Consider the following 14813-nt stretch of genomic DNA (forward strand, 5'->3'; position numbering starts at 1 on the left):
CGCTTTGGATTCACTTCTCCGCCAGTCCTACCTTTCAGAAAGTGTTTGATTTTCTGTTTCTAGAGTTGTTCTTCTTCTCTTCGATCTCCCGTTGGATTTGTAGGTGTTTGCAATCTTTAGATAAGCTATCTAGCTGATCTCCCACTACCTGAAGTAGTCTCAGCCTGCTACTTCTCTGCCATCTTGACTCCTCCTCCTAGATGACATGATCTTATACAGTGCATAAAAATTCCTAAGGAATCCACTAAAAAACTATTAAAATAAATGAGCTCAGTAATGTTGTAGGATACAAGGTCAATATACAAAAATTAACAGAACTTTTACACTCTTGGAATGAACAATATGAAAATGAAACTAAGAAATAAATTCCATTCCAATAATTAAGGAATAAAAAAGAATAAAATACTCAAGAATAAATTTAACAAAGTACAAAACTTACACTCTAAAAACTACAAGACAATATTGAACAAAATTAAAGATATACTTAATGGAAAAAAAAATCACATGTCCATGGATTAAAGTCTTAACATTAAGATAACTATATTCCCCAAACTAATTTACAGACTCAATGCAATCTCTATGAGAATTCCAAATGACTTCTTTATAGATGACAAGCCAGTTCTAAAATTCACATGGGATTACAAGGAACCCAGAGTCGCAAAAAACAATTCTGAAAAGAAAAACAAAGAGAACTAATACTTCCCAATTTCAAAACTTACTACCAAGCAACCATAATTAAGACAGTGCTTTACTATACAAGGATAAACATATAGATCAACACAAGAGAATTAAGAGTCCATAAATAATCTCACGCATGTATGGTCAAATGAATTTTTTTTTTTTTTTTAGAAAGGCAGTAGGTACACGTGGGTGCACAGGAGGAGGGGGTGGGAAAAGGAGAGAGAGGGAGAATTTTAAGCAGGCTTCATCTCCAGGTGAAGCCCAAGGCTGGGCTGGAGCTTGGATCACAAGACACTGAGATCATGACCTAAGCCAAAATCAACAGTTAGATGCTTAACTGACTGAGCCACCCAGGCCCCTGGTTGAATGATTTTTAACAAGATGATTCAGTGTGGAAAGAACAGTCTTTTTGACAAACAATGCTGTGAGAACTAGAGATTTATATAAGAGAATAAAATTGGACCATCACCTCACACCATACGTGAAAACTAACCCAAAATTAATCAAAGACCTAAAGGTAAAAGCTAAAATTATAAAACTATTAGAAGAAAACATAGGAGGGCACCTGGGTGGCTCAGTGGGTTAAAGCCTCTGCCTTCGGCTCAGGTCATGATCCCAGGGTCCTGGGATCCAGCCCAGCATCAGTCTCTCTGCTCAGCAGGGAGCCTGCCTCCCTCTCTCTCTGCCTGCCTGCCTCTGCCTACTGTGATCTCTGTCTGTCAAATAAATAAATAAAATCTTTAAAAAAAAGAAGAAGAAGAAGAAGAAGAAGAAGAAGGAAACATAGGGATGAATCTTCATGAGAGGGTATTTGCCAAAAAACTTTTTTTTAATTTTTTAATTTATTTTCAGCGTAACAATATTCATTGTTTTTGCACCACACCCAGTACTCCACGTAATCCGTGCCCTCTCCAATACCCACCACCTGATTCTCCCAACCTCCCACCCCCCACCCCTTCAAAACCCTCAGATTGTTTTTCAGAGTCCATAGTCTCTCATGGTTCACCTCCCCTTCCAATTTCCTTCAACTCCCTTCAAAAAACTCTCTGATAAAACACCAAAAGCACAAGTAACAAACAAGAAAAAAAAAAAAAAAAGATAAACTGGACTTCACCAAAATTTAAAGTTTTATGTATCAAAGGACACCATCAAGAGAGTGGAAAGACAATCCAGAGAATGGGAAAAAAACATTTGCAAACCATGTATCTCACAAGTGACATACATCTAGATATGTAACAAATTCTTAAAACTCAATAATCAAAAGACAAATAACCCAACTGAAGAATGGGAAAGGACATGAATGAACATTATTCTAAAGAAGAGATACAAATGGCTAAAATAAGCACATGAAAAGATGCTAGAAAACATTTGTCATCAGGGAAATACATATCAAAAGCACGTGATACTACTTCACAGCCACTAGAATGCTGGCCATAGCCAGAACTGAAAAGTCGGATAACAATTTCTAGAGAAGATGCGAAGTCCCCATCCTCATACACAGCTAGTGGGAATACAAAATGGTGCAGCCGCTTTGGAAAATTGTCTGCCAGTTCCTCAAACAATTAAACATAAAGCTACTATTTGGTCTGATAAATATCGAGCAGAAATGAAAGCATATAGCCACACAAAAACTTGTACATGAATGTTCATAGCAGATTATTTATCATAGCCAAAAGGAAGAAACATCCCCAATGTCCACTGATGGAAAAACAGATAAAGAGAATGTGGTATAACCATACTATGAAGTATTATTTAGCCAAAAAAGGAATGAAATACTGGTACTTAATACAACTCGGATAAACCTAAGAAATGTTAAGTGAGAGAAACTAGTCACAAGGGTCCACACGGTACATGATTCCATTCACACAAAGTACAGAGTAGGAAAATCTAATTGAGACAGAAAATAGATTAATGGTTATTTAGGGCTGGGGAAAGCATGGAAGAGGATGATACTTAAAGGGTATGAGGTTTCTTTTTGAGGCAATTAATGCTCCAAACTTGACTATGGTGATGGTTGCACACATCTAGAAAGACTAAAAATCACTGAACTGTACATTTTAAATCAGTAAATTGTATGATACACAGATTATGTCACTAAGTTTGTTTAAAAAAAGAAAAAATATGGCAGGGAGCTCAAAGAAAGCTTATTAACAACTAAACAATTTTTAAACATTTTATAAATTCAGTACCTCTACTGCTTTACTGCTTTTTAATAGTGCTTGATAGCTCGTATTTCTAAATGCAAATATAGGTCAAAAATACCATTAATTTTCACATATGAAATATTTTAAACCAGTAATAGAAATAAATTCAGTAAATTTACGGAGTATTCTCTTCCATCTAGCCTCATGATAAAAAAAAACTATAATTATTGCCTAAAAATAAATTTTTAAATATTTTTAATATTTATTAAACATGTGTTAAGTCATGACAATCATACACTCATTTTAAAAAGTAGAGTGTTTGGGGAAGTTTTCCTTATTAGAGTTTTGTGTGTGTATATGTGAGTGAGGTTATAGGAAAATAAGACTTGTCCACCTTAACCTTAACCTTAGCCTATGAACACTGATACTGGTAAGACCGCTGTATTGAAATAAGGAAGAAAATAGCCATAAAAAGCTGTGAGCATACAAAGAAAAAACCCATAAAGGACTGGTAAAATTTCTGTACTAAAATAAGGAAGAAAATAGTCATAAAAAGCTGTGAGCATATAGAGAAAAAAAAACCATCAAGCAAAGAGACAAACCAGGACTTTTCAAACAGTCTGGGTCAAAGCATAGTCAATAGAGTTCAGTTTTTAACTGTTCTAAAGTACCAGATGGTCCAGAATCCACCCCAAGGTCTTATAAGGCCCCATATGAAAGTGTACCAGAATAAAAAAACAAAACAAAACATAAAACATGGAACAGAATGTAGAGACCAAGACTAAGTATGAAAGCAACCCAGCCTGTAAAGAAGAATGAAAACTATATGCAAACTGAAATCATCCCATCTTTTTCAAGCTACAACTTTTAATGCCAATTTCCCATGCTAAATGAACTTTATAAACTATAAATGTAGTCTGATGCCAAATTAAATATATTCAACTTAATTCCTTCACAACAGCATTTTTGCGATTATTGTTCCTGAATACTGCTGCTGTCTACTTTGCCATTCAAGATCTTATAAACTAAACAAAAATCACATAAAACTTTCTGGGGTGCCTGGGTGGCTCAATCAGTTAAGTGGCTGCCTTCAGCTCAGGTCATGATGGTCCTGGGAGTGAGCCCCATGTTGGGCTCTTTGCTCAGTGGGGAGTCTGCTGCTCCCCCTGCTTGTGCTCTCTGCCTCTGTCAAATAAATAAATAAAATCTTTTTTAAATTTTTAAAAAATAACACTTCTCTGAGTATCCCTGGGATAGAAAACTTGATATTCTTAAATTTTTACATACTATTTAGAGTAGGTCAAAGATTCTTTGAAAGCTATCCTAGAAACCCCTCGCTAATATCCTATGCTCCAGGTTAAAAATTCTTGCTTTAATACAAAGGAAAAAAAAGCAGAGAATGAATCATAAGAAAATGGCACATCCCCCAATGTGGACCCTATGCACCAAAATACATTCTGACTTGAATCAAATGTTTCTATTGCTTCATGCTATCCTTTCAAATACAATTTAAAATGTTATCTATGGTACCAATCAACTCAAAAACTAAACTACCACAAAATGTTCCATCATAATCACAGAATACTCCACAGCACCCTAGTGCCTTACTTCCATCACCCCTTCTCAAGGCATCATCATCATCATCCCAGAAAGTCAATGTTTATCTCCCTAAAAGACTAAAAGGTACTTCATTGCATGCATGAGTCCAGATCTTTCTCTCCTTATATGTCTAAGGCCTAACACAGTGATGACAACACAGGAGGCATTCAGTAAATGGTTTCTGAAATAAAAGAGATCAACCAGCAGTAACTCAAGCATTTTTAATGCACAGAAGTTTCACATATTTCATATATGCCTAATGATATATCTGTGTTATACCTATAGAATTCAAGATAAAGTTACCAGTAATCCTTGGTATCCATGATCTGTGACAATTCTAAGTACAACAGTTCACAAAAATTAATGGCCCTATAAATAAGTAAAATCCACCAACTATAAATATTTGGCTACTGCAGGCAGTTGTTGTTGTTGTTGTTATTGTTGTTGTTGTTGTTATTATTATTATTATTATTATTAGCTGCTACCATTTAAACTGATCTTGGACATTTGTACCCATTATCTCACATAATCTTCACAACAAATCTTGCAAGTAAAGTGTATCCCCCATTTTATAGGCTTAAAAAAAAAAACAAAAAGAGAAACAGAACTTAAGAAACTTATTACACAAAGGATTTAATCTAAGACATTCTCATTGCAAAGCCCAAGATCTCCCATTATTTCACCCTAGCTCTCTACAATGTTCATATGTGGAGTGCAGAAATCCTTACACCTAGTGGTTTTCGGTTTTATTTAATAAAACAGTTTGTTTCTTAGGGAATTTTTTTCTGATACATGGTATTATCATTAGCGTTAAAATACTGAAGGAACTCCAAGTCCAAACTATGACATCCAAGAGAGTATTAGCTTGAAAATAAATACTGGTATGATGTACACAAAACAAGACAGGCTTAGGTTTTCATGAGTAATAAATTCCTAGGTTGCAAAATGTAACACTACCTTCTATCAAGTCTACAAAAACTCTCCACTATCTGGTATAATAATCACTTTATAGAGATTTGGTCCTTGCAATGATAAGGTGATTTTCACATAAAAAGATGCTGCAGCCTAGAACATACGTTCAGTTAACCAAGTGTTATTACCATAATTAGATCTGTCAGAGCTATTATTCTGCCCTCAAAAACACATTCATTCATTCAGTTTATGTGCATTGTTTACACTACCTGGCTCACAATTCTGGCTCTACTACTACTTAGGAGCAGCTTGACCTTGAACAAATTACTTCACCTCTGAGCTTAAATTTCTTCCTTTTTTTGCGAAACAAAGATAATAAGGATGATCCAGTTATCAGGTTAGAAGGATTACTCAAAAGTTCATCAGGTTGTAAAAATTATTAAAAACAGTGCCCGACACATAAGGGCTCAATAAGTATTATTGTTATTATTATCCCAATATTGATCTCTTCTCTCTCCCTCCCTCTCTCACACACATAAGCACACACACATACACATACCTCACTCTCAATAATTTGTTCCTTTTATATAACAATGGAGGAATATAGTATCACATGAATGTTCATTTTCATAGCTGTTTACTTACTGTCAAAGACTATTTACAGGAAACAGTATAGCAAATGTGTTTAAGAACAGATGTACCTGGGTTCAAATCTCAAAAATCTACTGCTTACAACACAACCCTAAGTAAGTAATATAGAAGATTAGATTAATCGCTACTTTACAAACACTATGAAGATTAAGTGAAATAATACATGTAAATCACCTAAAAGTATCTATTGCTTATTAGGAGTTTACAAAACATCAGTCCTCTTCTTTCTTAATAATGGCATAAGAATGTTTTCCTTTCCGTATCTTTGTATTAATACTTAGCCCACTATATAGAATTGTTCCACAACTAAAGACCACACTAAGAAAGGCAGAGAAGTTACATATAAAATTAAATTCACAATTTCCAGTTTCTTACCATTTAACTTTCTTAAGTTCAAAATCTATGCATAAGTAGCCATTCATGCCACATAGCAGGTTTAGTGATAAAAATATGAAGATGAATTATTCTCTCCCTATCCCAAGATGGCACATACTTCTTTATCTCCTATATGCCTTACTGGATCACTGAGTTTACAAAGTATATATAAACAAGTGATGCTCAACTAGGGGCAATTTTGTCCCCCAGGAAACATCTGGCAATATCTGGAGATATTTCTGACTGTCCCAAATGGGAAGAGTGCTAATAGCATCTCACGAATAAGGAACCTGCAAAACATCCCACATGCACAGGACAGCCCCCCTACACCAGAGAGCTACCTGGCCCAAAATTCAATTGTGCCAAAGTTGAAAACCATGATCTAAAAAATTCAAAAAATATATTTTAGAAGCTCTCCCCCAAAAAAGTATGGTCTTGTCCCATTGTTCTTAGCCAGATTTTTATTTTTATTGAGACATAACAAGATACAAGCGACTTGATTATTTCAGATGAGACTCCTGGTACCACTAAATTCCCATTACAAAATCCCCAATCTAAAGGGGGGAAAGTAAGGCTTACTTTTCTTTGTATATATGGTACTATATAAAAAACAAGTTTTTAAAAGAGCGCCAACCTTTTTTAATTGCACTTTCAATTCATGAAAGCATTATTTGTATCACAAAGTTAAGTTTCTTATATCTCACTTCTACCTTACTTTTGCACAAAATATTAAAAAATTCACTTATGTGATAGGAAATACAGTGCATAAGGCCAACTTTTAACACGACTTTTTTTCTTTATCAAATTGACAATGAACAAAAGTTTGCTAATATACTGTATTAATGAAGCTACCGAGAAGGAAAAGCATACTCAAACTGTTGCTAGTACAGTCTTTCCAAATGTAAACTAGCAGTTTTGGCCCAACAATTACAGCTACCAAAAACTAAAGTACATACTCACACCTGTGCACAAAGGTATGTAAAAGAATATTCACTGCAGGTGTGCCTGAGTGGCTCAGTGGGTTAAAGCCTCTGCCTTCAGCTCAGATCATGACCCCAGGGTTCTGGGGTCAAACTCCGCATCAGGCTCTCTGCTCAGCAGGGAGTCTAACAACACCCCCCCCACACACACTTGTGATCTCTGTCTGTCAAATAAATAAATGCAATCTTTTTTTTCCCCCTAGGATTTTTATTTATTGGGTGGGAGGAGCAGAGGGAGAGGAAGATAGAAATTTGAGCATACTCTGCGCTGAGAATGTATTAAGTACAAAAGGCACAAGCTACAAAGGGAGGGAGATTGATAGGTTTGAGTACATGAATTGTTTAAAACTTACATATAACATGAACACCATAATCAAAGTGGAAAGACGAGTCAAAGTAGAAGATAATTTTAACACATAACCAACAAAGACATAATACAATCTTTAAAAAAAAAAAAAGAATATTCACTGCAGCACTGTTAGTCATAACAACTGGAAGCAACATAAATGGCCATCGTTTGGTAGCTAGTTAAATAAATTACAGTATATTCATATAAGGAAAGATCCCAAAGTTTTAAAAATAATGAAGGAGATCTATATGTGCTGGTAGAGAACAATCTCCTAAATTAAGCTAAAAATAAATAAATAAACAAATAATAATAAGCCACGAAACAATATGCAGGCTACTCAAAAGAAAAATCATGCATATTTACATATACATCACAGATTATTGCTGGAAATACACACAACAAAACAAAGTGGCAAGAATGACTGTCTCTAGGAAGGAGACTCAGAACCCAGAGCAGGAAGGAGGCTTTCCCTGCTACTGCTTGAATTTTTTAAAAAACATGGGTTTATGTTTTTATTTACTTACTGTAAAACTTAAGTTGCAAATTCTGAGCCTTAGTATTCTCCAATTTGAAATGATAGCAATAGCCTAGCTTGTTAGTTATTGTGAAAATCAAATGAGAAAACAAAACGCTTTGTAAATCATAAAGCAGCACACAAATTTATAAAATCAGTCCTTGACAATTCTCCAAACCAATTATAACAGTAGTTATTATTATCATTCTTCTGACCAATTTCTCTAAATACAAAGATGGGAATGTTTAAGATGAAATGCAAGTATAAATGCAATCTTAGAATAGATTTTCACATTATATATAGTCATTCATTTTAACTTAACAATAAATATTCCAAAAAAAGTTGTCATACAGAAATGCTAAATCAGCAGATTGCAAAAGAAATACAAGTCCACCATTGAAAAGAAGGTAAATAAAACTATAACCATGCTATTATAAAACCTTGGTGCTTTTTTTTCTTTCAGTCTTTTTTTCTGTGCATGCTTAACTGGGTTAGATCATTCTTCTAAATAAAATGTCTCCACTTTGATGTAATACAGCATTCAAATTACAATATTCTTCCTCTTATTACAAGCTCCTAATAAACACAATTTTTAATGAAGGCATAATATTTTATCTTGTTGATGAGAGTTTAAACACTTCAACATGAAATTCCAGTGTATGGGTTTACCTAATGAACTCTGCCTGGATTAACTTTCTATTTATTTCTACCAATTCTCCAAGTAACCAGATATTTCTCTTTCCCTTTCTCTTTCATTCTCTCTCTCTCAACCCATTTTCCTGCTTCTGGTTTCCAGAGTTCCAATATTATTAAGTGCAAAATTCATGAAACAAAGAAGTGTATAAGTGTGTTTAATTCCTTGAAGAGCAAGTAAAACACCTTAGATTGAGTCCTTAAATCAGACTATTAGTGTGAGAGGAGCTTAGAACTATGATTCGTTACCAAAGAAAGATGCTCAATCTTTTTCTACTACATTTTAGTCCATTATCACTGTCTGCAAATAGAGTGAAAACAAAAGAATACACTCTTATGTTACTCCTGGGAGACTCTGTACTGAACAAACCCAACTGTTCCTAATTAATTTTAACTATGACAACTCCTCCCAAATGCTGAACATTCCAAGCCATTTTTGAGAACAGTTGGATATCACTCAAAGAGGTATGGATTTCCTGAGTATGCGTACTGTAACTGCAGACACAAGAAAAAAGTATCATTATTGTGCCCTTCCCATAGTAAGAACTCAAATATTATGTCATGTTAAATAAATACACTCTTTCTGCTTCTGAGAACATGTAATTTTTATACTGTGTCCTGATATTTACTGTCATAATTACTAAACCAGATCACTAAGAGGACACATTCATTAACACATCATGTATTTTTTCTTTAATAAAACTGAAAATAAACACCACAAACTGTAAATTATAGATTTTTTCCTCCAATTGCCAAAGCTTCTGTAATACAGTTATATCACTCTTTCAATTTAAAAAAAAACATTAAAAGGAAAAGTATTCTTATAGCACTTACTGGCTTAGACCACATACTAAGATTTTTTTCAATTAAATCCCATTCTAAGGGCTTTTTTATTATTAAAAAAGAGTCCCTGCTAAATTAAACAAGAAAACCTCAGCATAAAGCTGAACTGCCGGATGGTCATTTAAAATACTCATATCATGTCATATTTCAATAAAATAAAACTTTTACCATCACCAAGAACACCACTTGTATACCCACAGTTGTTATCGTCAACCTATCATAAAAGACACTGGAGACTCAGAGGCAAAAAACATGGCTTCCATCCTCAAGTTTACTATCTAATTAGGACAACAGGGCATTTACTGAAAAAGAGCATCAAAAATACAAGGGAACACTGGACAGGCCAAGCATCTAGTACACAGAGAAACAGACAGCTTTTGAAATCCTACATACCTTGGTTCAAATCTTAAATTACTAGCTCATGTAAATTCCCTGGTTCGTAAAATGGAGTGTTAAATCAAATGGAAGTAAAATTCCTTGCATACTGGAACACCCTTGTATGTACAGTAAACTACATATATACATATAGTAAATACATACATACATATAGTAAAAAAGGCTGATAGCAGTAGTATTATTAAGAATACAGGCTTGTGGAGCACCTGGGTGGCTCAGGGGGTTAAGCCTCTGCCTTCTGCTTGGGTCATGATCCCAAGATCCTGGGACGGAGCCCTGCATTGGGCTCTCTGCTCAGCAGGGAGCCTGCTTCCTCCCCCCTCTCTCTCTGCCTGCCTCTCTGCCTACTTGTGATCTCTGTCTGTCAAATAAATAAATAAAATCTTTAAAAAAAAAAAAAAAAGAATACAGGCTTGAAGAGGAAATGGGGAACTAGAAAAGCTAAAAAAGAGAAAGTATTAATAGCGTTCTTGTAATCTGTCACTACAAGCAAAAATCACAGTGTCTTTCTGATTCAAGTTTTACTTCTCATCGATTAGAAGAAAAGAGAATGTCTACTGAAGACAACTGAAATCAGAAAACACTATGGCTAGGGGTACCTGGGTGGCTCAGTCGGTTAAGCATCCACCTGTTGATCTCAGCTTGGGTCTCCATCTCCGGGTGGTTGAGTTCAAGCCCCATACTGGGCTCCACCCTTGGCAGGGAGCCTACTTAACATTTTCAAAAGTGAAAGAAAGAAAGAAAGAAAGAAAGAAAACAAACACTAAGGCTACCCAGCACAAAGTACCTCTGGGAAAGTCCCACTAAAGCTACAAATCACAGCATATGATCTATAAAAAAGAAGGTCAGCTGGAAAGGGCCTTAGATCAGCTAATTCAAACTCCCCTACTACAATATAAGTTCCATGTTTGTATGCAAGAACTGTTATTTATTTTGTTCCTTAGTATAGCCTCCGTACCTAGCACATAATTCCTGGCACACAGTAAATGCTCAACAAATATTTGTTGAATGAGTATTAAAATTAAGAAAACTGAGGCCTTAGAGATCTAACTCATTCCACAGAGTTAGCTCTTGGAACTAAATTTCATTACTGTAGTATTCTATCCTCTCTAGAAGCTACAATATGATAATTTAAATAATTTATTTTGGTGGCTGGGAGCTGGTGGGTTGGTTGTTAGGCAGGGAAAGAGGAAGGAAAGAGTAAATTAAAATATTTTTCACATTTTTCCCCCAAACTGTCAGTTTTGCTTAACTGATAAAGGCAAAAAACTATAAACAAGACAATCCCAGCAGAATGCCTAGCACATGATATGTACTTAATCAATATTTGTTAAATGGAAGAACCTACTCCAAAACCATTATTATCTCGTGACCAGAGGCAGAAAACACTTTCAGCAACTGTTTAATCTTTTAACTGTCACAGAGCCCTTTAAAATTTTCAGTCATTCATAAGACAGTAATCACCTTCTTCCAGATGGGCACTGAGGAAGAGAGATGAATTAAAAGATGCCCCTGCCCTGGAGGATTTCCACTTGAGTATGCCTAAATGTGTATATTTGCGGGTGGATGGTGGGGCGTGACACAAACAGATCAATAATGAATGTGAAACCAGGCTGCATTGTTACCTTAGTTTATTTGCTTCAAGCAGTTAAAAAATTTAAAAAACACAAATTAGGAAAGTTTTAAAATAACGAGGCACATTAGGGTATATTAACTCTTAGAAAGGTTCTTTTTCCTGTTCCTTAACATAGATCTTACTGCCTCTTAATGTCTTAAAATGAAAATATTCTAAATTGACTTAATCTGAATTATCAATATAAATGAACCACCATTGTATGTTCTCACACATGTTCTCTCATATGTGAGACACTTAAGGATAATACTCCCGAAGCACTATTTACTTTGTGTACATATTAGTATTTAAATACATAACCACAAGAACATATTTAAATTATTTAACTGTCTGTAAAACTGACAGAGCCTAAAGAAAATCTCCAGAGATGAATGACAGTAAACAGAAACTAAAAACATCACCCAGGGAGAGAATAAAGTATGCAAACAACTAAAAAACAAATCTATAGAAGACTTCAAGAGAACAAAAACTTCAAGAGGGGAAAACTGCCTGAATTGGCCAACACAGCCAGAGAGCAAGAGCTGCCAACAGGATCTTGTATAATCCAAGTCACTAACTAGATTCGTAAAAAGCGAACACCCAAAAGTCAAGGTTGCCACTCCTCAAATTTAAATCTCTGGAGGACACTTCCAAAGAGATTCACCACTAAAACTAAAACACCACATTCCAAGGATTCTTCCCTGTTATCTGCTTGTCAAAATAGGATAAGCAACATCAAGAAAACCTGGGAAAGAAAGACTTCACTTAGAATTCCTGCAAACTAAAGTTAGTTATTTTACCTGAGGCACATGTTTATGTGACTCCAGGTTCCTGGGGAGAACATTCCTCACTCAGTTTCAGTATTCCAGAACGCTAGGTGAAATATCCCAAAGCCTTTTGCTACAACACAAAAAACTCAATGGCCCAAATGTATAAGCACTGACAAATCTAGGCCAAGGAGACTACAAGGTGGCAGGGAGATACAAGGCAGGAAGGAAGGCTGTGGTGGGCCCTATGGGGAAGTATGTGGTCACCAGCTTTGGAGAGAACAACCTGAGAAGTTTATGGCTGGGGTGAGTTTTGATCAAAGGAGAAGGAAGGGACTGACAGGTGCAAGTCCTCATCATCCCGAACATCATGAGAAGATTACAACTGGCTTTCTTTACAGAGAGGGAAGGAGGAGGCTCCCAGAATGAACGATGCTGAAGCACAAGGTTTTCTGCGAAGCCCAAGGACTGGACTCTGCAGGAAACAGAAAGGCAAGAGGAAAGACCCTGAGAACAGGTTCCCCCATAATGAGTGATCGCTACAGTCTTTCCAGCGCCAAGACTGAAGGAACCATCACACCTGTTGAAATATGTTTCCCTGTTATCCGTGTGGGCAGCGATTAAGAGCCCCCCCCCCCCAACAAGAGTGGAAGCAAAGAGAGACGGAACTGGGGGGTCCAACCCATAAGGAAACCTGATGGGGGGAAGAGGCTGAATTTAGGAAGAGGCAGCAGGGTAAGTACTTGGGAGAGTGTAAGACTTATTTGGAAGACAGGCTAATTATCGGAAACTGCTAGGGAAGGGAGGGCTTTCGCTGGACTCCAGAGGGAAAAGGCCCGTTTTGAGAAGAAAGGCTATCTTAGAGGAGGCCTTGGGCGTCTGGGTCGGGAAGGTGACTTTTAACTACGAAAAGCGCGCTGCATAGCCCAGACAGCCAGCCTCGTGCGGGGCGAGGGCTGACCTGGGGTTGAGGCTGATCCTCAGGAGCTCAAGAGGAGCTCACCTGGAGTACCTGGCCTGGAAGGAGGAAACTTCCTCGCTGGGTGAAAGCTGCGAGGAGTGAGAGGGGCCAGACGACGGCTGAACAGGGCAGGGGCCAAGGTCCGCTCAGCAGTGGGACCAAGGGGCCGCGGGACGAGGCGCGCGAGAAGGGGGGGAGTGGGGCGGGGTCACGGAGGCTGCGACGGAGCTGCGGGCTCGGGATGGCGCCCTCCCTCAGTCACACAGTTTCACACTCACACACACACACATATACACACGCTCAAGCTCTCACCGAAGGCCACCCCGCCCGCGGCGAGAGAAACTGCCCGGGTCGGTGAACCACAGGACGGTGGGGGAGGGGGCCGGGCTGGGACACCCGCCGACCGAGCTGGACGGGCAGGCGGCGTTACCTGTGTCAGGGAGAGCTGGGCCGCCGCAGCCATGGTGTTTCCATCATGCACGGGAGGGGAAGGAAGGACGGGCTGACTGGGGCTCGGGGCGGGGAGGAGGCGGAGGGAGCGGTCAGAGGCGAGGCCCGGGCAAGCGGGCGGGCGTCTCCCCTAACTTCGACAACTTCCCTCCTCTCTCCCGCCCCGCCCCGCCCCGCCTGGCCCCGCCCCCCCGGCGCCCGCGCGGGGGGATCCCCACCCCGGCGCCGGGTTTTGCCCCCCCCGGCAGGGGCCCCCCCCCCCCCCCCCCACCCAGGGCCGCCTGAGAAAAACCGGCACGGACACAGCAGTAAGGCGGACGGGCTGCGTACGGGTAGGAGACTACAGACTGCTGTAAACTTTAAGCAGGTCGCCTTCTGCTTCTGAAAAATGGGGGAAACTCTACCCAAAGTCCAGGTGAAAACTAAATGAGATGATAGAAATAACAGTACTTTATTAAAATATGCTAGATTCTGTGCTAGACATTTTATTTTTCAATTTTATGAATGGAAGGAACTAAGACTCAAGTAAGTTGTATAAATAAAGAAACCAAAACACAAATAAGTATTTTATGTAAAGTCATACATCTGATTATGAGAGCCAGGTTGGAATCCAGGTCTCACTCCAAAACCTGTCATTTAACCATCTGCTATTAGGGCATGATATTGAAAAAGAAGACTTCTAAGTCATTCCTTCCAAGAGTCAAAATCCAAGTGGGAGGGATGATGAATAATATCCTTGTCTGCTTGCTGCCAGCCACACTTACATTGTTTTATAAAAGAGCACTGGGACCTGTGCAGGTGCCCACAGCCTCCTAACTCTTACCATAGTCCTCTTGGCAAACAACTTCTAGTTTCTAAAGACACACTCAAGTCTTTTCCACTTTGC

At 38.0% G+C, this 14813-nt stretch overlaps 1 protein-coding gene across 2 annotated transcripts in view; it reads right to left on the reverse strand.

Moving 5' to 3' along the window:
• The window catches only part of LOC111142796 (epidermal growth factor receptor pathway substrate 15), a 147200-nt gene extending 133192 nt beyond the window's left edge, over window positions 1-14008 (reverse strand). For both annotated transcript variants that reach the window (XM_022496106.1, XM_022496105.1), the window contains exon 1: window positions 13908-14008. In XM_022496106.1, the coding sequence (XP_022351814.1) occupies window positions 13908-13940 (33 nt within the window). In that variant the 5' untranslated portion in view covers window positions 13941-14008. The remainder of the gene's footprint in view (window positions 1-13907) is intronic.
• Window positions 14009-14813: the final 805 nt, after the last annotated feature.

The sequence above is a fragment of the Enhydra lutris genome, unplaced genomic scaffold (genome assembly GCF_002288905.1).
Source record: "Enhydra lutris kenyoni isolate GAN:26980312 unplaced genomic scaffold, ASM228890v2 scaffoldscaffold9, whole genome shotgun sequence".
NCBI classification, from domain to species: Eukaryota; Metazoa; Chordata; class Mammalia; order Carnivora; family Mustelidae; genus Enhydra; species Enhydra lutris.